Source organism: Chiloscyllium plagiosum, unplaced genomic scaffold, assembly GCF_037043375.1.
Source record: "Chiloscyllium plagiosum isolate Xiang-an unplaced genomic scaffold, Cpla_swu_hap1 HiC_scaffold_14, whole genome shotgun sequence".
NCBI lineage: Eukaryota > Metazoa > Chordata > Chondrichthyes > Orectolobiformes > Hemiscylliidae > Chiloscyllium > Chiloscyllium plagiosum.
Window position 1 is genome coordinate 51,888,715 of NW_028270152.1, and position 24,155 is coordinate 51,912,869.

At 40.4% G+C, this 24,155-nt stretch overlaps 1 protein-coding gene across 2 annotated transcripts in view; it reads right to left on the reverse strand.

The window, feature by feature from the left end:
• The window catches only part of LOC122559207 (myoD family inhibitor domain-containing protein-like), a 162,069-nt gene that overhangs the window by 73,975 nt on the left and 63,939 nt on the right, over positions 1–24,155 (reverse strand). Inside the window, exons 1-2 of one of the 2 annotated variants that reach the window (XM_087993977.1) lie at positions 15,987–16,481; positions 15,276–15,335 (exon numbers count right to left, since the gene is read on the reverse strand). In XM_087993977.1, the coding sequence (XP_087850103.1) occupies positions 15,276–15,321 (46 nt within the window). In that variant the 5' untranslated portion in view covers positions 15,322–15,335; positions 15,987–16,481. Of the gene's footprint in view, positions 1–15,275; positions 15,336–15,986; positions 16,482–24,155 lie in introns of those variants that run through there. The other variant, XM_043708588.2, reaches the window with a different exon arrangement.

Below are 24,155 nucleotides of genomic sequence, written 5' to 3' on the forward strand. Positions count from 1 at the left end.
CCAGTTTTCTTTCATCAACTTAGGATGTGTTCAATCCACACCATTAGACTTACAATGCTCATTATTTCAGTATCTATTCTCTAACTACCAAAATCCTACAAATAACTAGAACGCTATCCAATTTCTTTATAAAGACAGATTCTGAAGGAGACCACAGGAAACAGTTAGGAGATTAAAAAATATAATGAATAATCAGCATGAAATTCAAAAGTGAAAAACACAATTGACCAGACTTGTTTTTGAAAAGGTAACAGAGCAGAAATTGTTTTTTAATCTATTCTTTCACAATCTGTGAGTTCACTGGCTCAGCTAGCATTCCTGATGAAGGGCTTTTGCTCGAAATGTTGATTTTTCTGCTCCTTGGATGCTGCCTGACCTGCTGTGCTTTTCTAGCACCACTCTAATCTTGACTCTAATCTCCAGCATCTGCAGTACCCACTTCTGCCTAGCATTTATTGCCATTCCAATTGCACTTGAGCAGGTAGTGGTAGGCCATCTTCTTAAACCACTTCAGGTTATGTGTTGTAGTTATACCCACACAGTTGTTAGGACAGGAATTTCAGGAGTTTGAACCAGTGACAGTGAAGGAAAAGGACATAATTCCAAATCTGAAAGTTGAGTGACTTGGAAAAGAACCTGAAGGTGGAGTTTTTTCCATTGATCTCCTGCCCTCATCCTTCTCAGTGGGAGAGGTTATGGGTTTGGAAGGTATTAATGAAGGAGTCTTAGAAACTTGACGCATTTTGTAGGTGGTACATATTGTTGTTGTCAATGGTGGGAAGACGCTGCTCCTTTAACAAGGTTACGTTGTCCTTGGTTTTCTTTTTCAGAGAGATCGTAAAAGACACAGATTCCGAAAAATCTAAGTTGAAGATTTTTAGGGCCAGTTTGATTATAACTAACAGATACTGCCTCAGGCAAAAGGCTTTCAAATTTTAAAACATCCCTTTACACTGAAAGGGGAGTGACCATTTCTCCCAGCTCAGCTTTTCTCTGGTTTGATTTGGTTTTTGGACAGCAGTCTTCTGAAACTGCTTGACCCAAAGAAGCAGGCCCAATGGGGTACTCTCTCTCTGACTTCTCTCATGTAAAACTCTGTGTTTGATTTTATCTTTTGTGCCAAGGAGATTGTTGCAGGTATTTGGAACAGCGTCATTAATTTGGGATACTCTATTGGGTTTTCGGATAGGTTAAGTTATACTGTATTCCTGTTCTCTTTTGTTTGTGTTTCATTCTGTAATCTTGTAAATGGCGACTGTTTTGTTTAAAAGCAAGTGATTTGACCAGCTCCATCACTCCTAGAATATCCACATTACATCTGCTTAAAACAACTAGCAAAGTTAGGATCTGGGCTACTTCCTTGAAATGTTTTGAGGGAGTCTGGCGTGGTCCATAACAATGCGGGAGGGAGTGAATGTTGAAGATGGCGGATTGGTTGCCAAATAATTAGGCTGCTTTATTCTGAATTATGTCAAGCTTCTTGAGTGTTGTTGAAATTGCACTCATCCTGATATGGAGTGTAGAGTCGAAAAGTGTGGAGCTGGAAAAGCACAGCAGGTCAGGCAACATCCAAGACACAGGAGAATCAATGTTTTGGGCATAAGTCCTTTCTATCACACTCCTGACTTTTACTTTATAGATGGTGAGCAAGATTTGGGGAGTCAGGAGATGAGCCACTTGCCTCAGAATACCTAGTCTTTGTACTACTGTTGGAATCACAGTACTTATATGGCTTGTTTAGTTCAGTTACTGGTCAATGGTACCTCCAAAGATGTTTTACATTTTAATGTAGATTTTAAATTAGATTTACCACTAACAAGATAAATTGATAGAAGTTAAAATATACATTAACAGGAAGAAAACTTTATGGGGTTTGTAATTATTATGCAGAAATTTGAGGATCCATAAGTATAAAATAAGTCTTTCATGCTAATAAGGTTGTGCCATATACACGGTACCCATGAGGATGGCCTCACCCTGGACCTTGGGTTCATGTCACACTGCAGGTGACCACACTGCACTACACACAGACACAGACACACACAGACACACACACAGATGCACACTCTCAGACAGATGCAAAATGTAGTGACAGACACTCCTACACACACACACTTCTACACACAGTCACAGACACTCCTACACACACACACACTTCTACACACATACACACTCCTACAGCCACACACACACTCCTACAGACCCGTACATTCCCGCAGACCCTCTCTAATACACGAGCTCTCTCTCATATGCTCACACATACACTCCTACACTCACACGTACACATGCATCCTTTCACAGACTTATGCTCCTTTTCACACACATACACACACTTTGTCACAGACACTCAGAGGATTAGATAGGGTAGACAGTGAAAGTCTTTTCCCTAGGATGATTATGTCGCTTGTATGAGGGGGCATAGCTACAAACTGAGTGGTGATAGATTTAAGACAGATGGCAGAGGCAGGTTCTTTACTCAGAGAGTGGTAAGGATGTGGAATGCCCTGCCTGCCATGTAGTTAACTTAGCCACATTATGAAGATTTAAATAATCCTTGGATAAGCACATGGATGATGATGGGATAGTGTAGGAGCACATTGGATCATATAGGAGGATGGGCTTAGATTAGTTCACAGGATGGTGCAACATTGAGGGCCGAAGGGCCTGTTCTGCTCTGTATTGTTCAATGTTCTATGTTCTATAACCCCCGCTGTCGCACACACATCCATATGCAAACACATACATATAAGAATTTATACTTGCAGAATTACATTTTATTATGCTCAAAAACTGCATGAATCCATTTAAGATTCTATAAATCTGTTTTTTAGACTAGAATCAGTCTGAACATTGTGGCACAGAAAGTCTCACACAGGACACCTTGCACCTTCAATGCATTATCTGGGCTGACATGACACCAATTGTTAAAGTTTACTTGATAATATAACTTTTAAAAAGTTCTGCAATTTACATATGAAAGAACTGAAACCAATATGTTCATTCGAAAAGATGAAAGACTTAACAAACAATCCAAGTCTTTTTCAATATAGAATTTCAGTTACATCACATTGTAAACATTTGCTATAAATTCTGTGTCTTATGTTCTTGTAGTCTACAACCACCTGATGAAGGAACAGCAATCTGAAAGCTAGTGCTTCCAAATAAACCTGTTGGACTATAACCTGGTGTTATGTGCTATTTAAGTTACAGGAGACTAACATGGAGGAACAAAATCACCTGAACTTAAATTAATATTTTTTGCAAAACAATACTCTATCTAGGCCACTCAGTGAGGCATGGGAAACCCCTTATTTCCTTTTGATTTACACCATTACAATAGCTTTCACATACTGGAGACAGAAAACTGGACAGCAGATATAATGACCAAAATGTTATTAAGTATACATTTAAGAGTTTTCTTTCTTTAGCATCATATTTTTATCATTTTATAGCAGAATTATTAATGCTTCCTTCTCACACTTCTAGTTTTAAAGTTTCAGCAGCACAACTAACAAAAAATGCTATGAATCTGTCTGATTATATACTCTGTAATAGAAGAGCTTGTCCTCACACATGGCTTCAACTTCAATGTGCCTTTATCTCACATTCAACAAGAAGATATATTTGCTGAGTGTGGACTCTTCTTTTCCAAGATATCTCGCCACAAACTATCATTAGTGAAGATACTGAACTCTTGAACACACATGATCTAGACAAAATGTTGTGGGATATCCACTGACCTGTCAAATATTCCTTTCAGCATGAAGTTTGGTGACAGAGCAAATTCTCAAAGCTTACACAGAAATACATATCTGCAAGCCTGAAAAAGGGATTGGAACAGGAATCCTCAACAAGCCTGACTACATTCTCAAATTGCACGCTGTTCTTAATAATGGATTTGTACTTGTATCCATTAGACCCACTTCTAAGCATGTTCTTAAGTTACATTCGTTAATGTACTGTTGTGGGCGGCATGGTGGCTCAGTGGTTAGCACTGCTGCCTCGGAACACCAAGGTCCCAGGGTCGATTCCAGCCTTGGGTGACTGTTTGTGTGGAGTTTGCACATTCTCCCTGTGTCTCCCTGTATTCCGTGAGATCTAACCTTGCTAATCAGTCTCCCATGGGGATCCTTGTCGAACGCCTTACTGAAGTTCATATAGATCACATCTACCGCTCTGCCCTCATCAATCCTCTTTGTTACTGCATCAAAAAACTCAATCAAGCTTGTGAGGCATGATTTCCCACACACAAAGCCATGTTGACTATTCCTAATTAGTCCTTGCCTTTCCAAATACATGTACACCCTGTCCCTCAGGATTCCCTCCAACATCTGCCCACCACTGAGGTCAGGCTCACTGGTCTATAGTTCCCTGGCATGTCCTTACCACTCTTCTTAAACAGTGGCACCACGTTTGCCAACCTCCAGTCTTCCGGCACCTCACCTGTGACTGTCGATGATACAAATATCTCAGCAAAAGGCCCAGCAATCACTTCTCCAGCTTCCCACAGAGTTCTTGGGTATGCATGATTATGTCCTGGGGATTTATCCACCTTTAACCATTTCAAGACATCCAGCACTTCCACCTCTGTAATCTGGACATTTTGCAAGATCTCACCATCTATTTCCCCACAGTCTATATCTTCCATATCCTTTTCCACAGTAAATACTGATGCAAAATACTCATTTAGTATCTCCCCCATTTTCTGCGGCTCCACACAAAGGCCACCTTGCTGATCTTTGAGGGGCTCTATTCTCTTCCTCGTTACCCTTTTGTCCTTAATGTATTTGTAAAAACCCTTTGGATTCTCCTTAATTTTATTTGCCAAAGCTATCTCATGTCCCCTTTTTGCCCTCCTGATTTCCCTCTTAAGTATACTCCTACTTCCTTTATACTCTTCTAAGGATTCACTCGATCTATCCTGTCTATACCTTACATATGCTTCCTTCTTTTTCTTAACTAAACCCTCAATGTTTTTAGTCATCCAGCATTCCCTATACCCACCAGCCTTTCCTTTCACCCTGACAGGAATATACTTTTTCTGGATTCTCGTTATCTCATTTCTGAAAGCTTCCCATTTTCCAGCCGTCCCTTTAACTGCGAACATCTGCCCCCAATCAGCTTTTGAATGTTCTTGCCTAATACCGTCAAAATTGACCTTTCTCCAATTTGGAACTTTTAGATCTGGTCTATCTTTTTCCATCACTATTTTAAATCTAATAAAATTATGGTCGCTGGCCCCAAAGTGCTCCCCCACTGACACCTCAGTTCCCTGCCCTGCCTTATTTCCCAAGAGTAGGTCAACTTTTGCTCCTTCTCTAGTAGGTACATCCACATACTGAATCAGAAAAATTGTCTTGTACAAACTTAAGAAATTCCTCTCCATCTAAACCTTTAACACTACGGCAGTCCTAGTCTATGTTTGGAAAGTTAAAATCCCCTACCATAACCACACTATTATTCTTACAGATAGCTGAGGTCTCCTTACAAGTTTGTTTCTCAATTTCCCTCTGACTATTAGGGGGTCTATAATACAATCCCAATAAGGTGATCATCCCTTTCTTATTTCTCAGTTCCATCCAAATAACTTCCCTGGCTGTATTTCCGGGAATATCCTCCCTCAGCACAGCTGTAATGATAACCCTTATCAAAAATGCCACTCCCCCTCCTCTCTTGCCTCCCTTTCTATCCTTCCTGTAGCATTTGTATCCTGGAACATTAAGCTGCCAGTCCTGCCTATCCCTGAGCCATGTTTCTATAAATGCTATGATATCCCAGTCCCATGTTCCGAATCATGCCCTGAGTTCATGTGTGGGCTTCGCATGACGCACAAAAGTGATGTCCTGTATGCCCCATTTTATCCTGCAGTGTTAAATGTCACTTTCTTGCCATCCGAATACTTACATTCCAAAATAGTCTCGAGGTAACCTTCTCAGGCCTTCACCAACTTAAGCCCTTAAGTGGTTATTAATGGCCAGTTAAAGACCTGAACTGGCCATCTCCTGATTACCTACCTTCCTGGTGAGTAAGAAAGGTGACTGGGTAACCAAAGTGAACTGTTTGCCTGTTTGGGGGGAGCATCCTTTTGCTCCAACCTGGGGACAATCAGATGCATGGATGGTGGAGAGGACTATTCTCTGACTCCTGCTCCAAGCCCCTAATAATGCTGTTGACTCCCTTGCCCCAAAGTAAGAAGATAAAAATGAATTATTTTCTTTCTGCTGGATCTCCTGAGGAACAAACCACGACCAAGGAGAACAATACCCCGATTGATGAACAGTTTCTGGTGACCAGGAACACCAGTGTCAAAGCCTTGATAGGCTGAGAAATTCACCTCACTCTTTTGTCAGCTCTTTGTGAGCTGACTGGTACATGATCGGGTGAATTACCTTGCACTAAAGGTGGTATGTCATTTGTTACCGAACACATTTGATCTGAACTTAGTCTTGAAAAGCACTTTATCTATGAACACTAATCATTAAAGTAATGCTCCTCTTTTCCCCTTTCTCTATTATTCCTGAATACCATTCCATTGGTGGGAAAGCATTCCATCAATGCACAAGTCATGTGTGATCATTGATACCACATCTTACAAGTCTGCATTCTCTGGCAGCTGTCATGATGCTTATATCTGCAAGAAATCTCATGCTCCTGCCTTTCTTCAAGGGGCAGATGTCTTATAAGGCTGAATACTGGAAGATAAAAGGTACCCTTTGCGACCATGGCTGATAACTCTGTTCCACAAACTCCCACCTGAAGTTGAACATAGATGCAGTGCAGTTCATTCACCTACTAAGGCTGAAGTGGAGCACATTGTAGGCCTCTTGAAGATGATGGTCTGATGCTTGGATTGATTGTGGTTGCCAGACAGAGCGTATTGCATAATTCCCATGAATGTTGCACAACTCAAGCAGACTAGCAGGAAAGTGATGGACACTGAAGTGCTGGGAAAGTGACAGCAATCTTCTGAGGAGGATAGGTGCATTAAGAATGAGGAACATCACCTTCAACAGCATAGAGTGCTACAGCATCGAGTGTAACATGCTAGTCAGGACTCAATTGACACTCGCTTCCAATAGATGCGAGTTGGATGACGTGGTCATTCATTGACTCCGAGTTTGTAGTTGTTCCAAAGACTTACCACTTTTCATGTTATTTAGTGAAACTAAACGTTTTCAACCTTTTGAAGGCTTTCCAATATGCGCTGCTCCAACATTGAACAACAACAGGATGATATGCTGTGTCCGGGAAGAGGGAAGAGTTTCAATTTTTTAGGCGGATTCTAACATGGCATGATGCTAAGGATGGGTAGCCTCTGTAGCTTCATTCTTATAGCTGCAGTTACTATGACATTCAGTCAGACAGCTGACGTAGCAATTTATAATTGTGAGATTCTGTTTCTAGTGGAGTCACCCATGCCACTTCCGTCCCCTAGAGTGGTTTCTTTTTATTCCCCTCCCACTGTGGGTACTATGAAGGGTTATTTGTGGTGGGCAGTACTTGAACTGGTGCATGGCTGAGCCTTAAATATCATAGAATTCCTACAGTGTGGAAGCAGGTCATTCAGCCCATGAGTCCACACCAACCCCCTGAAGAGCATCTCACCGAAATCCACCCCTTCACACCACCCCTGTAATTCTGCATTTCCATGGCTAGCCACCTAACCTACACATCCCTGGACACTATGGGTAAGTTAGCATGGCAAATCCACTTAATCCGCACATCTTTGGACAGTGGGAGGAAAACAAAGCACCCAGAGGAAACCCACACAGAGACACAGGGAGAATGGGCACAGACAGTCACCGAGGGGTGCAATCGAACCCAGATCCCTAGTGCTGTGAGGCAGTACTGAGCCACTGTCCTGCCCCAAGATGGCACCAGTGACATGAATCCTGAGAGGTTCTTACAACAGCAAGTACTTTTAACTTTGGGGAACACACAACCGTGTGATCATGATGGTATAGAAGTGTTGAACATACATAATGGACTGCATACTAGATAATTATGAACTGATTCACTTCAGCTCATAGTGAGAACCCCTACATGAAATGTTGCAAAATTGACACTTAGCTGGCTTGTGGTAAAATTCATGCCAGTATTTCTGAATTGTTTTCCTCACTATTGAAGTTAAACTGACTGGTCTGCAATTTCTGGGATTTCCCTTTCAGTCTTTTGTGAGGAAGAACACGTTTATAATTCCGCAGTCTTCTGGCACCATCCTTATGTTCACAGAAGACTGAAAGATTCTGGCCAGTGCCTCTGCAATTTATATTCCTACTTCCTTCAATGTCCTGTGTATGCATCTCATCTAGGTTTAGGTTGTTTGTCAAATCTAAGTGCCAACAGCTTATCCAATGCAATACCCTTAATTTTAAACTCTTGTAGTAACTGAGTCTCCTCCTTTATCACCATGGCCTGGATAACATCTGCTGCATTGGGAAAGACAGGTGTAAGAGATTCAATTGAAACCTCAGCTATGCTCCTAGCTTCCATGTACAAATCTTCTTTTTGTATCTGAATGGCCTTTACTTGTCCGTTGACCAGATTTTTATGATTTAAGTGCTTTTAGAAGATGTTGGTGTTCCACACCTTGCTGGCTGCCAGTCTTTATTTATATTCTCTCTTTACTTCTCTTATTTGAATTTTTATTTCCCTTCTGATCATTTTGCATCCAGCTTCATGTTCACTTGTGTTTTCTACCTGACACCTGTTATTAGCACATTTATTTAATATTAATTTCTATTTCCCCTTTCATCCAGGGAGCTCATGGAGTATGGCCTCAAAGCCATACCATTCAGGCCTTGACTCTATGTGAAATATTTTGCCCTTTGCTCAGCTACAATTTCCCCACCAAGCTTTAGTAATCTTATTCCACTCTTTACAACTACAGCATTCATTATTCCTCGATAACATTAACAGGTAGTACAACAGATTGGACACTGCCATAGTTATTTTTCAGTTATTATGGGGTCTTTAATTCTCATCATATAGACTTGCATAGTAATAATGTAAAGTGCAGAGAAGGATAGGAGTTTCTAAAGTGTACATCAGTTTGTTCTAACCCAATGAGGAAAATTGCCGGATCAAGAGGAAAGGATACTTTTTGAATATGACTAGCATAAGATAGCACAGTGACATGAGAAACTATGTTTTAATACAGTAATTAGCTAGGACATAGATTGCGCTGACTGAGAATTTGGCGGACACAGATTCAGGCCTGATTTTCAAAAGTGAATATAGTAATTAGAGGAAATTTCGCAGGTACACAGGGAAAAATTGGTTAAGTGATTAGGTAAGTTGCTCCTATAGAAAGTCAGAATGGATATAATGTTCTGAATGGTCTCCTTTGCATTCAAATCATTCTATAATTTTATGATTTAAGGATGATAGAGGGCATATGAATGAGTCATGATGTCTTCTTTTTTCTCCTAAGTGTAAAAAGTTTATAGTCTCCACTCTGCACATGCGTTGAAGGAACAACTTAGATTTAAATACGTAAAATCAACACTGTGTAATTTAGATGCAAACCATGCTACACTGCATGATTTTTATCACAGTGCTTTTATCTGACTATATATCTTTATACAATAATATAAAACATTTCAGGATTCCATTACTTCAATATTAAACATTTTTCTCCATCAAAAGTAAACTTAGAAAGTACGCGAAAATAATTTGCAGTTTAGCATAATGATCAATTAAAGTTGATGTGAATTTGAAATCTATAACTTTAGGAAACATGAGTAATCTTAAAAAGTGTATTGATGTGAAAATGTCAATGCACAGGTATTGGTTTCTAAATTAGCAGCAGGTGCTCACAGTTAGTGCTCTTGTCTCTATGTCAGAAAGTCATGGGATTATGCTGAAATCTAGCACTTCAGCAATTTTTACAAACTTGCACCCTGACAATACAGCATGCAGAGTGCTACTTGACTTTGTCAAATGTAACATATTTTGAATCACTTATTAATCTAAGACCTCATCTTCCTATAAAGGTATGCATTAAAATCTTCCAGCGCTACTTTTGAAAAAGTGCAAAGAAGCTCCATGTGTGTCCTGTCATAAGTTCTTCCTCCAATCAAAAGGAGAAATAAAAGATATCTAGCAAGTCATTTAATTAATTGTAAAATATATAACGTAAAGCACTAATGAAATCACTACAGTTATATACATCAGTGTCTTATATGCAACAAGTTTAAATCAGAATGATTTACTATTCATTATTTAATGGTACATTGCTGTTACATCTAATCCAACCATTCAATACTGCTGCATACATCTGTCTTGGTCTGGAGAAAGCACATCAGGCAAGACTACTAGTATATGCAAATTTTTATATATGCTCCTCTAAGTCATATTTTATCACATGCAAAAATTTTGTCTAAACTATTTTAGTTTTCAAGATTTTTTTAATCGATAAAACAGTGCGAGTGTTGTATTTTTAAATGCAGTATTAGTGGTTTTTACTGCATAACTTCTTCCTGACTCTTGCATTAATCAATCAGATAAAACAGAGTTACTAAAATCCTGAAGAAGGGCTTATGCCCGAAACGTCAATTCTCCTGCTCCTTGGATGCTGCCTGACCTGCTGTGTTTTTCCAGCAACACATTTTTCAGCTCTGATCTCCAGCATCTGCAGTCCTCACTTTCTCCAGAGTTACCAAAATGTATGTTTTAATTTTCAACACTGATATTTTACAATGTGGAAGCTTATTTGGAGATTTGTGATTTAAAGTTTAAGATAAAGTTAGAAGTTAGCAGATATGAACATCTAACTGCTACAATAGCGATCATTGCCTTTCTGCCAGCATTAGTGTAGAGTGCAGCTTCAGTATTTTCTGTGCTTTTTTAAATGCTACTTAATTCAAGTACTACAGAAGCTGTGAGTTAGAATTGTGAAATGTATACATTCCTTTAAAAATGCTTTGTGTGAGGCAATGGATAACTTGGAATATTGTACATTTTTAGAAATCAGAAAGACAAGATTTTGAACTGAACCATTCAAAACAAAAGATGTAATTTTGTTTTCAAGTAGTGCAATGTATATAACTAGATCTTGCTTAAGTGTTGCATTCCAGGATTGTTTACAAGAAAATATTCAAGGAATCTGTACCACAGGGAGAATACGTTCAGGAAATTCTAATTAATGTATTATTTACAAATGCATCATTATGTAGTGCTTTTTAACGTATAATCAAATGTCCCAAGGCACTTCAAAGGGGCATTATAAACTAAAGTAGATACAAGGTCAAAGACCAAAGAGATTCAGAAGGGTAATCCAGAAATTGAATCTTATTAACTGAAGGCAGAGAGAGTAATACTGAAGAAATAAGCGCGGAGGATGCACAATTGGTCGGAATTGGAGAAACATATATATCAGAGATTTGTGGAGCTAGAGGAAATTATGTCGACAGTAACTGGCAAGACCATGGAATGATTTGGCAAGAATAATAATTTTAAAATGTTCATTTTGCTTCAAAACTAATGAAAGATAATGGGTACAGAGGTGGTAGGGCTTGCTGTGGGTTAACATTTGGCTGTAGGTATCCATCCGCCACCATGCCTGAGTGAGGCACAACTGTCAGGAATGGAAGAAGCCAGAGCAAAGATACACTTTGGCCTTCAAACAGCATACCCCTCTTCCTTCTGGCAGGGCCCAGCAAATGTACTGTAATCATCTTATTCCTCAAGCTTCATCATCAATTGTCTATCTCACTCCCAGTGGTATTGCTAGCATTGTAAAGATGCCAATCTATACTGGAATAGCTGGGAGATCTGCTCTGCACTAGGATTTCTTAGGGGGAAATATGCCTGGCAGGAGCTGGAAAAACTGATGATGGGATGTTAAGTACCCAATCAGGCCGATCCCATTGAGCCTTCCAAAATTGAGCAGAGTGGGGTTTTTCCAGATGGTGAATAGGCCCCCCCACTGTCACCATTAAATTTCTGCCATTGATGCATTGGTGTTCTAAGATGTAGATTTAGTTCTGCTCTTGCGTAATCTTGTGGTCAGGTTGAGGTGATGGAGGCTGTGGAGCCAACAGTCAATTCTCATGTTCTCATGTTGACATCGAAAGAGAGTTATCATGTGTCTTTGCACAGATGACATAACAATGAATGAATGATTATTGTTGCCTGTATTTTACTTGAGAAAATCAATAAAATACAATAAAAACTTTTCCATTGTCGCCACAATTTAGTGCCATTTTAAATCGTTTTAAGAATAAGAAAAAAAAGGAAAGATATAGCTTAAGGAGAGTCCACCAATCTTGAGCTAACTCATCATCAATTTCTGCACTGCCATCACTCCTCCACCGCCTCACCACTGTCTACACCAGACCCAACCCAACATTAATGCTGCTACTCTACAAGTGTCATCTTTCGCTACTGGACCATTTCTGCTCCACTGCCATCTTGCTGCCTCCTGTGCTGGACCCACCAAAATCAGAGTCACATCTCTCACCACTGGCGTACCTCAATGATGTCACTGTGATGCCATTCAGCTGCTGCCAGCACCAGATCTAACTGACAACAAAGTCGCCGATCCTCAGGTGCCCTCTTTCGCCGCTGGGCCTACCTCACTGACGTCACCTCCACCAATGTAGCAGCCATCTCTTCCAGTGCCCGTTCTTGTGTGTGTTCCAGGAAAGTAAGTAACAGCTCACTTGCCTCTGCCATAGGTCCACACTGGGCCCATTCAAGTCGGTGGTGAGTCCACTTGAATCTGTTCCTGCTGTGGTTCCTCACCTCTACCAATGCCATCCGAGCTCAGGGCAAGAGATAAGTAAAAAGATAAAAAAGAAAAGCAAGCAAGCCCCAGCTCAGGAGTCCTACTTTGCTGCCATATTGATGACATGAACTTCTTGATGACAGTGCCCCAAGCCATTCAATACCTATGTCTAGATCACAGCTGGTCAATATTCAGCACCCTCTGAGTTTCCAGGAATAAATCTTGAGATTCCCTTGATCACTACAAGATCAGCAAGCACTTCCAGCAGAGAGTTTCTCATTGGCAGGATAGGTACACCATGCTGAATTTATCCACCAAGGAATAGCTTTTCTTTTCTTAAATTACTTTACACAGTTCTGTACAAATAAATCCATCAAATTTATAGCACAGAAATACACCAGTTGTTTGACTGGTCTGTGCTGACGTTTATACTTCACATAAACTTCCTTTACTTTTCTTCATCCAACTATCAGCAGATATTCAATGGTCTATTGAATTAGATAAGTTTTTCCAATGTGCTCATCAGAAAACAGGACAAGACCATCATCAACCTGAATAAAATAAGGGAAAACTGTGATGCTAAAGCTGATGGAACAGGGGAATATATCTTTCTGTAGTCATAACCTTTATGTGGTTTCAGTTTGACTGACTAGAATTCCCAATTTTAATTTAGCAGTATACAAGTCTATTGTTCACACTACTCTCTCATCTTAAGTTTCAGCCTATTGATCAGCTTTGGATTATAGATTTTCTTTATCCCTTTTTGGAGAGGTATCTTTTCAGATTGAACACTGCAACATGTTGCATTCAATACAAACTGTGGAGACTGTGAGGGTAGTACATCAATGATCTCTCTGATTGGCTGGCTGGCTTGATCATACATAACTTTGTTGACAGGGCAGTAACTGACCAGGTTGGATTTGTCCTGCTTTTTGTGAACAATATACCAGGGCAATTTTTCACATTGCATTGTAGACGTCAGTATTGCAGCTGTACTGGAACAGCTTGGCTATCACACATCTAGTCTGAAGCACAACTCTTTCGGACTATTGCCAGAATGTGGTCAGGGTCCATAACATTTTGCAGTATCCAATGCTTTCAGCTTTTTCTTGATATTATAGAGTAAATAGAGTGATTAAAGATTAGAGAAGGGTGGGGAGTTCAGGAGGAAGAAGGACTGAGATAGACAATCCACTTTGCACTTCTGGTTGAAGAAGGATACAAACCTTTCAGCATTATCTTTTGAACTGATGTACTTGATGAGGTTTATTTGTGGAACCTTCACCTCTTACGAGCTGTTTAATTGCCCACGAGTCAAAACTGGATGTTGCATGGCTGTAGAGTTAAATCTAATCCATTTGTTTTGGGATCATTTACCACGTCAATTGCCTGCTGTTACCACTGTTTTGCATACGTTAACACTTGGTTAATGTGGTGCACGAAATAGCTACAAAAATTAAAAATACAATACTTAATTTGTCTTGATTATGTAATATGTAGTTCAGTCATTTCCTTGTGCTGTTACATTTTCTGCATACTATGCATTATATCTTTCGAAACAAAAACAAACAATATGTCAAAAGGGAATGTGCAATCTTTGGATCATCCCAAAAACAGGTACATAAGGAAACCCTAAATGAGACACATTCTTTCTGCCTGTCACCAGTCCATGCAGTCCAAGCCGTCAGGCTGTTCCCTGTGCCCATCTTCACCTGCAGACCAGAAAAGGGCAGTGGAAGCAGAATGAAGGTGGCAGTTAATTGTCTGCTTAAGACCATCAGGCCTAATTGCAGATGAGCTGTTTGATGGCTCACCTGCTACCTCATAAAATGGGGCAAAGACTGGGTTTGGGTGGGAAGGTAGCAGGTTAGCCCCCCACTTTCATATATCTGTGTATGTGGGGTGGTCATAAAATTCAATCCATATATATTTAATACATATCAGATATTGAATAAGAAGATTTATAAGATTTACAGTAAAGGAAATGTAAAACTCATGCAACATATAATGAACTTACAGCTTGTAAACATAATAGCATTTGATTGAAAAGATATGAAAAGAAATATTGTGTAGGTTTCTGTAGCTTTTCCTTCTTTGCTTCCTTTGTGAATGTTAACATCTTTTCAAAGTACTAAGAGGGAAATAACCTGTAAGTTGCTCACTTGAATGCAATTGTTATTCACAGTCTAACTTTTGCTGTTGCAATATCTATTACTACTCCAATGCAAACTCATATAAATATCTACTCGTGATACCTAAACTGTTTACTCAGTAGGATCAAAGTTTACTCAGTAGGGAGAAAGTGAGGGCTGCAGATGCTGGAGATCAGAGCTGAAAATGTGTTGCTGGAAAAGTGCAGCAGGTCAGGCAGCATCCAAGGAGCAGGAGAATCGACGTTTCGGGCATACCCCCTTCTTCAGGATCAAAACACAAACTTGTTGCCACATTTTTTGCTCTTTTAAAATTTAATGTGCATGGTAAACATTTATTCTTTCGATCAAAATTCAGCAGCCTTTGTGTGACTTGGGTCAATATTAAAACTTACTGTCATTGTCCTGGTTTTCTGGGAGGTTTGATCCCTCTCCGTCCATCTTGATCCAAATATCTACAAAAGAAGGAACATTTAAGCTTCATTTGGTGCTATATGCCAAGATTCCTTTATTCAACAGAAATAAAAAATATTCATTAACAAAACTACTTTGAGAACTCCATAACTTTTGTTTCAACTTCAGAACCTTCTTCGTCATTGACAAAACATGAAAGCTGAATTAAAGCACATTTTACCCCAGTTAAGCAGGCTGTATGCTATCTTTTAAGTTGAATCTGAGGTTTATTCTTCAGCATACTTGTGGTAAGTTCTATTTTCACATTTACAATATACAGCACTGAAATTCTGCATCTCTCAATTCACTGTCAAAACTGTTATTTACATCTATTTATAAATATAAACGATACATAACCTGAACCTCAAGAGATCCAGAACATTAATGGGAGCTGTCACCTACTGTCTGTCAACAAGAAAGCAAATGTACTGTTTTCCCACTGGGATATTTACCTCACCGTTACATAGCTGAGATAGCAAAGAATTATTCCCCCAAAAAAGTCAGCACCTATCAGGGCATTTTAAGCCATAATTTCCCCATTAGAAATTTCAGCTTGCAAAATTAACGAAAGACATCCACAGTAAAATAGGGCAGGACCCAATGGATCGAAGCAACAACTCAGTGAAGCAGCCCCGCCGGCTGCCCTGCTGTACCTGGCCGAGCCCCTCCCGCAGTCTTGCCAGCGATGGTCAGTGAGGAAGCTCCACTTGTGCAGCTACTCCGAACGCCCACACAGCTCCGCCAGAGCTGCGGCGAACACTGAGGATGCGGAGAGCGAACAGAGGAGGAGGGCGGGAAGGACGGACGGACGGAGGAACAGAACAGGGTAAAGGGCAGGAGAGACAGGGCGAAGGAGAGGAGGAAGAATTTGAGCCAGTGAGGAACTGTGAGATAGGCGGAGGAAGGGGGACTGTGTTAGAGAGAGATTAAGGACGGGGTGGGGGGAATGAGAAGACAGAGTGTCGAAAAGGGAAGGACGATCAGGAAGACAAGGTTGAGGGGGGTGTTAGTGAGATTGGAGGAGGGTGAGGAATGGAGAGGAGTGACGAGGAGGAGAACAGGAATAGTGAGAGGAGTGCAGAGGGAGGAAGAGGAGAGAATGAAAAGAAAGATTTGACGGGATAAAGGAGGTGTGAGAGGGAAAGGGCCAGGGGAGAAAGAGACAAGATTCGCAAAGACAAAGGTGGATGTGGAGAAAGGGGAGGGGCATAAGGAAATAAAGTTACCTTTGTCCAAACATGGCCAGAAGAGTTGACTTTCAAGATGTGGCAGTGACTATCCACCACCTTCACTCCCCCACCCGCAAACATGGCTTCAGATTAGTAATTGGTCCAAAGCACCTTTCAAATCCATTCTCCACCACCTAGTTGACAGAACTCCAATTCAAACTCCACTCAGTCCTTGTTAATGAGTCAAGATCCTGAAGATCCTACTTAACAGCACTGTGATTACCCAGTACTATATACTGTCCACCACAATGGTTTGAGGAGGAGGCTCACAACTGCCTTTTCAAGGGTAATTAGGAGTGTACGGTAATTCCTGGCGACAACAGACAATGAAGCAATGAAATTAAAAAGCCAAAGAGAATGCATGTCAATCAAGTAAAAGAACAAGGAGCAAGGAAGAGGAGAATGTGTAATGAGATTATAATTGAAAAAAAAAACAGATCCAGCTAATTAACCTGGAATACAAATATTTGTGTAACACAAGCTGCATAAGGATTTGGTAAAGTATCAAGGCCAGCGATTAATTTAGCTTTAGATAAGATGACTGAAGCAAGTCAATGATAGAACAGAGAGAAGCAAAGTGTAATGATATGGGGAAAGCATGGAAGATCAGATGGGGCAAGATTGAGATGGGGCCACAGTAGGCAGCAGAGCATGGGTTTGGTCACAGGTCTGGAGCTAGAATGAGAGAAGGCATTCAGGAGGATAGCAAGACTTAAGTTCTGGATCAGGGCTTGGATAGGAAAATGAGGAATTAGAATGAAGAAGTGCAACCTGAAGAAAGAGCAGAAAACAAGAAATATACCACTACCCAATTAAAAACTGAAACTTTCAAGAGACCTGTAATACTTGGAGATTCTTTAGCCAAGGGACAATGTCTATGGATATTCCTCATGGGCTCATTGCCAATGCTGCTGCTCACTTGTGATCTATGTTTCTTTCCATGTGCCATCTTACTCTGTAGTCTCCTCTAATTCACTTGCCTCTCAGTTATGATTGCAAGCAAAGAGGGTTAATTTTCATCAGTTCTGAGAAAGGGTCACTGAACACGAAACATTAACTTTGATTTCTCTCCACAAATGCTGCCAAACCTGCTAAGCTTTTCGAGCGATTCATGTTTTTGCTTCTGATTTCCAGAATCCGCAGTTCTTTTGGTTTTTATTATTTTTCTTCTTCCCCTCCATGGATATCAATATAAAAAACACAAAGATTAAAATGTTTCTTTTATTTAAAAGAATGGCAGGAGAGTTTCCCGATTTCGATTTGCTGAAAGATAATAATGATATATTCGGATGAGAAGGGAAGGAACAGATGCCATTACAACTCTATAGTTCGAACTTGCCTCCCTCTTTCACTTCCTTAATTCATAAGATGCTCTCCCTCTTAATCTAAAAAAAAACTTTCTTCTCTGAGAATGAGGGGTTGAAGATTTTGCGGGAGGCTGTCGGGCAGTAGTGCACCAATCTCTCTCTGTTATCATGTGCTAGTTTCTCCTTTAAAAAAGAGTATTCAGAGAATGATATTCTTATGTATGATCCCAGTTGATGTTATTGTTGGATTAAATCAGATTCCATTTAGGACTCTTCTAATTTGGGAATAACACTAACTCTTCACTGTAGTTCATTATATATCCCTCCCTTCTCAGGGGCACTTGTCTACACAACAATTCTATTCCCAATGCTTCACTGCATAGCCCCACGCAAAATCAAAAATGAAATTAAGCATCTTCCCCTCTCACCGAGGGCATTTCCCTTGAACTTAAATAAACATTGAACTCTCTAATAAACATTGGAACCCCATTATTTACCATTCTGAGTCACAAACCAACCTAAATAAACAGAAGACCATTAGTAATGGACAAAATCCATTCACTCTAAAGCCAGACCTCGAACATTGCTTTCAAAATATATCACATGGCTACACAAGTGCTTACAAGTTAATTATTAAATTCAAATACACAGAAAATTCATGGTTACCAATTCAAAATTCAGAAACCCAAACTTACATTACATACAAATGAACCACAGTTGACACAATGATCTGCTGTCATAATAGGACTGCAGCCAGAGATATTCTACAAATTATTTGTTATATTAATTTTTCAACAGAGTGAATGCATGTTTATAGTGATGTAAGGTTCACAGGTGAAGACTAGATATGTAAAGAGCACCAGCGGCCTTCAAGACATTCACAGTAATCAAATTAATGGCTTTTCAATATTATGTAAGTGGCTAGTATGAATACAATACATTCTTGGCAAGTGTAGATAATTTCTGAGCAGTAGCAAGATCATTAAACAATTTTTAATATTGTCTTGCTCTAACTTGACCACATTTTACCACTGCTGCTATACTTTGGGACCTCCAGCACTCAGGTAGGAACAATATTATGAAAGAAAGATTAGGTTGACTTTAGCGCATCAGCTTCTCCCTGTAGCTCAAATCCTCCAATCCGGGCAACATCCTTGTAAATTTTTTCTGAACCATTTCAAATTTCACAACAGGGAGACTAGAATTGAACTCAGTATTCCAATAATGGCATAACCAAAGTCCTATACAGCTGCAACCTGACTTCCCAACTCCTATACTCAGTGCACTGACCAATAAAGGCAAGCACCAAACACCCTCTTCACTATCCTGTCTACCTGTACCCAAGGTCTCTTTGTTCAGCAACATTCCCCAGGCCCTTGCCAGTAAGTGTATAAGTTCTGCACTGATTTGCCTTTCCAAAATGCAGCACTTCACATTTATCTAGATTAAATGTCATCTGCCAGTCCTTGGCCCATCAGCCCATCTGATCATGGTCCTATTGTATTCTAAGGTACCCTTCTTTGCTGTCGACTACACCTCCAATTTTGGTGTCATCTGCAAACTTACTAACCATACTTCTTATGTTCACATCCAAATCATTTATATATTTGACAAAAAGCAATGGATCCAGCACTGATCCTTGCAGCAAACCACTGGTCACAGGCCTCCAGTCTGAAAAGCAGTCCTCCTACCTTCAAGCTAATTTTATATCCAAATGGCTAGCTCACCTCATGACCAGCCAGCTCGGACTCAGTCCCAGGAACCGAGGGGATTCTAACCTCCTGGTTGTATTTTTTTTCCTTTTTCTGTTTTTAATTTTTTTCTTCCCAGCACCCATGTTGTATGTGTCAGGTGTGAGACACAGTGAAAGACAACAGGTGTACAAATCTTTATTCAATTTCCACCACCAGAAAGGAAACACCAGGGTGGCCAGTGACAAGCAATGCCCTTCTCATCAAAGGGCAATGTTGCATGATCAAAAAAAGCAAAGGGAAGGGTAGGGATTAAATCAAATAGTGTTGGAGGGCATCTCCTGGTTGTATTAGTCAGCCAGGGTTTTCCTGATTGGCCCAGGTTAATAACCCCAATCAAGGATGTCTCATTGAACAAGATCCAGCTGGTTTCAATCACTGCATCCCTCTTGCGCTAAGCCGGGGGATGCAGGCCTGGTCTTTCTCTTGCCGCTTTTCTTGTGATGTTTTCACACCTGACTCAGACTCTGACACAGGCAGCATGTACTGGACCGTCATCTCTTTTTTGCATCCAGAACATCTCAGGAGAGTTTCCTTTTCTTTTGCTGGTAACGGTATCAAGGCTTCATCCATTTCAGACTCTGAGGTTTCTTGGACACCACACAGAGGATGAGAACCTATGGTTTCCAACAGGCCTTCTGGCTGTTCTGAGCGGACAGGTATGTTTTGCTCCTGTGAGGTAAAAGCTTTCAGGTGATCCACATGTTTGTTCAGGACTGTATCACCTACCTGAACTTTGTAAATGAAGGGACCTGATCTTGGATTATCCTCACCTTGTACCCATCCAAGGCCATTTCCATGGTTCTGGCACTGAACTTCATCCTTAAATTAAATTAACTCTCTCACTTAGAGAAGGCATGTGGCTGACAATGGTGTTTCTGCTGCCGTTGCACCCTCCCTGGAACGATCAGGTTTAACCTGGTGTGGAATTTTCTCCCCATCAGCAAACTGCTGGAGCTATCGTATTGTTGCAAGTGGTCCTATAATTGAACAGGAACCGGGACAGCTGCTATCAAGTGACACTGTAGGCTACTTCTTTAAACTGCCTTCAACGTTTGGACTGCTCTCTCTGTCAGAGCATTGGACAATGGATGGTATGGAGCAGTCCTTATATTCCAAATGTCATTTAGCTTTAGGAAATATTTGAATTCGCTGTTGGTAAATGATCCCCATTGTCCATGATCAATACTTCCGGGAGAGCGTGTATCGTGAACGATCCTCGCAGCTTCTCAATTGTCATCCCTGAGTTTGCTGAACAAACTTTACACATGTCCAACCACTTTGAATGGGCATCCACAATGACCAGGAACATTAAGCCCATCAAAGGACCAGCATAGTTGACATGCGACCGAGTCCAGGGTTCACCCAGCCATTTCCATGATTGTGTAAACGCCACTGGTGGCAATTTTTGTCCTTGTTGGCACTCTGGGCACTGCCCCACCAATGCAGCTATGTCATCATCCAGCGCTCTGGCCACCAGATATAACTTCTTGCTAGCATCGTTTTCAGGGTTACCTCTGCCAGTCATCTCAAACTCTTCAAAAATCCTGATGTGGATTCCCCCTTCTCTCTAATAGCTGAATAAAACTGATAGCATCCCCAGAATTACGGGAGGTTTGGGGTCATAATATTCCTTAACCAACTCCATCAACGCTTGGAAGATGTTAGTGTCTGGTGCCTCTGGGAAAGTTAAGCCCCTTCTAACTGAAAGTGCTGCACGTTTGCAACAAGTCAGAAGAATTGCTCATTGCTTTTCGTCTGCTCCGATGCCATTTGCCTGAAAAAAAAATCACTTTTTTCAACATACTGGGCCCAATCTTCAGCAGCAGGATCAAACGAGTCAAACTTCCCAAATAAAGGCTTGATGCCAGAAATGCTTACCCCCAACTCCAAGATGACTGTTGCCAACAAATATTCTTCAGACACATCCTGTTTTCTCCCATTCCCACTGAAGTAACTGAACAGAGGCTGGTATCTTGTCATCAAGTCACCTTTTATTTACCAGTGCACAGTACATTGGTTGTGACCAATTGGCTTGGAGGTAGTCACCTGACCTGAGGAGATTCTAATCCCCTGGTTATATTTTACTTTTTTATTCCAGTGACTACAGTTGCGTAACAGAAACATCAGACATAGTTACAGAGTGTAGCTCTTGTCTCCCATCAGCCATCCTTGTAAGACATCATGCATCTGAGATGAAGCAGGAATGGGAGAGTTCTCAACAATACAAGTGACATGGCAGCTGCAGAGTATTTGGTGCAGACTTCTAAGATATGAACTGATGACCACAGAAGACTTGGATATTGACTGAATGGAGCCCTTTTTTATTAATGCGGCCTGTTACATTATGATGTGGCACCCTCAGTGCAACTTGGGTATAGTCTATAGCTCCCTGCAACTGACTGATGTCGATATTAAGCTACAATTTTCTGGGTCAGCCAAGATTAAATTAAATTAGAATGAAATGAGAAAGAGAAAACATATGAAACTCAATGATGACCTAATAATTAGAAAGGCCATAAGTTCTTAAAGTGAGGCCAAAGGAACGTAGGTGTTTGTTTACATCAAGCCTCATAAGTAAAGCAGTAATGAACCAAACTGTCACCGTAACTCAAGAAAAGCTGAAGTTTCCTTTAAAACAATCAGAGAATTGAATTTATCAGCTGAATTTTAATTATCATGGAATTGTAAATATCATGCAGTTGACTTGATCACATCACTGCCAAAGAGCTTAAAATTTCTTATCAAAGTTCATTAAAGGCAAGTGAACAGCATTTTTTCAGGGAAACACAGTGAGTCTTAATCAGTTAATTGACCAAACCATCATGGAAAGCATAGCAGGTTTGTGATGTTTACCCGTGATCCAACTGATTATTTTCTGGAGACTGGACAGTGTCAAGAATGCAAAATGTAGAACTTGTTATTGTAGGAAGAGTAGAAAGCAGTTTGCCTCACAGTAATAATTTAGCTAGCTTGGGGGAAGATTGATTGATCAATGATGAGAAATTGAGATGGACCAGGCTGATCACTGGACAAGTCCTGATAAAGGGAACGTAAGTCCATATAAATGCACCTGAAATTGTAAATATGTATGGGTAAGATTTTTCTTGTAATTTTTGGGGTGTACTTTGCTTTAATAAATAAAATTGGGGACAATGCAATGTTAGAACTGCCTTGGGCTATTGATAACTGGAGAAAGTGGAAATAAAAGCCTTTTGGGATAACAACTCTCATAGCAATACTGCCTGGACTACAGCACAGACCATGTCACAGGGAAATAAAATAAAGTGGTGAGATCGATAAAAATTACCTCAGTAACAGTCTTTATAAATGTATGGTTTGAGGTTTCAGAGACCCTTCAATTCCCCAGTGGATTTTTGGAAGCAGATAGTTGCTTAAAATTCAGTGCAGCTGTCATGGTAATGGTCATCGGGGTAGAATCATCACATACCTCTTTAGTTCAAAAGTTATGCTTCAACAAATGATAGTTCTGTAAAAGTGTCATGGTCAATCCTAATTCACTGATACCGATGAGCTATGTTCACCTGGAGAACATGATTGGAAGGAAAAAAATGACACTGAGCCTCCCATAGCTCCTCCTCCATATCTTGAGGGGACCTTATGCTGTGAGCTCTTCATGTAAAGGCAGTTTGGCAGTTGCTGAAAGTTGCTGCTAGTGCTGGGCTTGTCTTACACATTAGTTCCTCCTCAAATTCTCTGCACCCTTGTTATGTATTGACCACAGTGATGATAACACCTCCACAACTGGTAAAATGATTAATGGATCCAATGAGCTTAAGTGGGGTGCATGGTCCCTTGACATAGTGACCTGATTTTGATATCCCATATTATGCAAATGCTGTAGAGGAGATTGTAAGCGCGGTATGATTACTGAAAGCTTTGTTCCCTCCATCTACCACATCAGCCAATAAAGATGGCTTTGCATATGAGCATATGCTGTCAAATACTTAGAGCTCATGGAGTGAGAAAAAAGCAGCTCCATATTCTTGTGCAACCCATGAGATCCAGGATTGTCTTTATAAATTGTGGTCTTCAAGTGATCCTTTAGCAGCAATCTGTGGTTGCGTCTGTGTTACAAATATGACTATGATTAATCTGTATTAACCAAGGACAAGGTTAAGATTACTTATGGCCAGGATTCAATCTATATGACCGTTACAAATGTTACACATGCAGAATTCTTCGATTGCAGATTCTTGAAGTGTGCAAGTGTCTGGTGAATTGCCTCTTGAAGGGCACAAGTGGGGCTCTCTCCTTCAGAGAGAAACAAAATCACTTACTTCATCCTCTGGATGTGGTGTCAGCTATTTGTCATTTCCGTTATATGTTTATGATTCTGAAAGAGTTAGAAGGCAACATAGCTTGCACTTCACAGAGTGACGACTCACAGGCTTAGCCTGCCAGTGTAAGTGAACCCCCAAACACTCTTGTTCCTTTCTATCCTGTTGAGCCAAATAGGTTTTGCCTTCCCCATTCCTCTTTCAGCTTCCATTGCCAATCAACTCATTTATTTC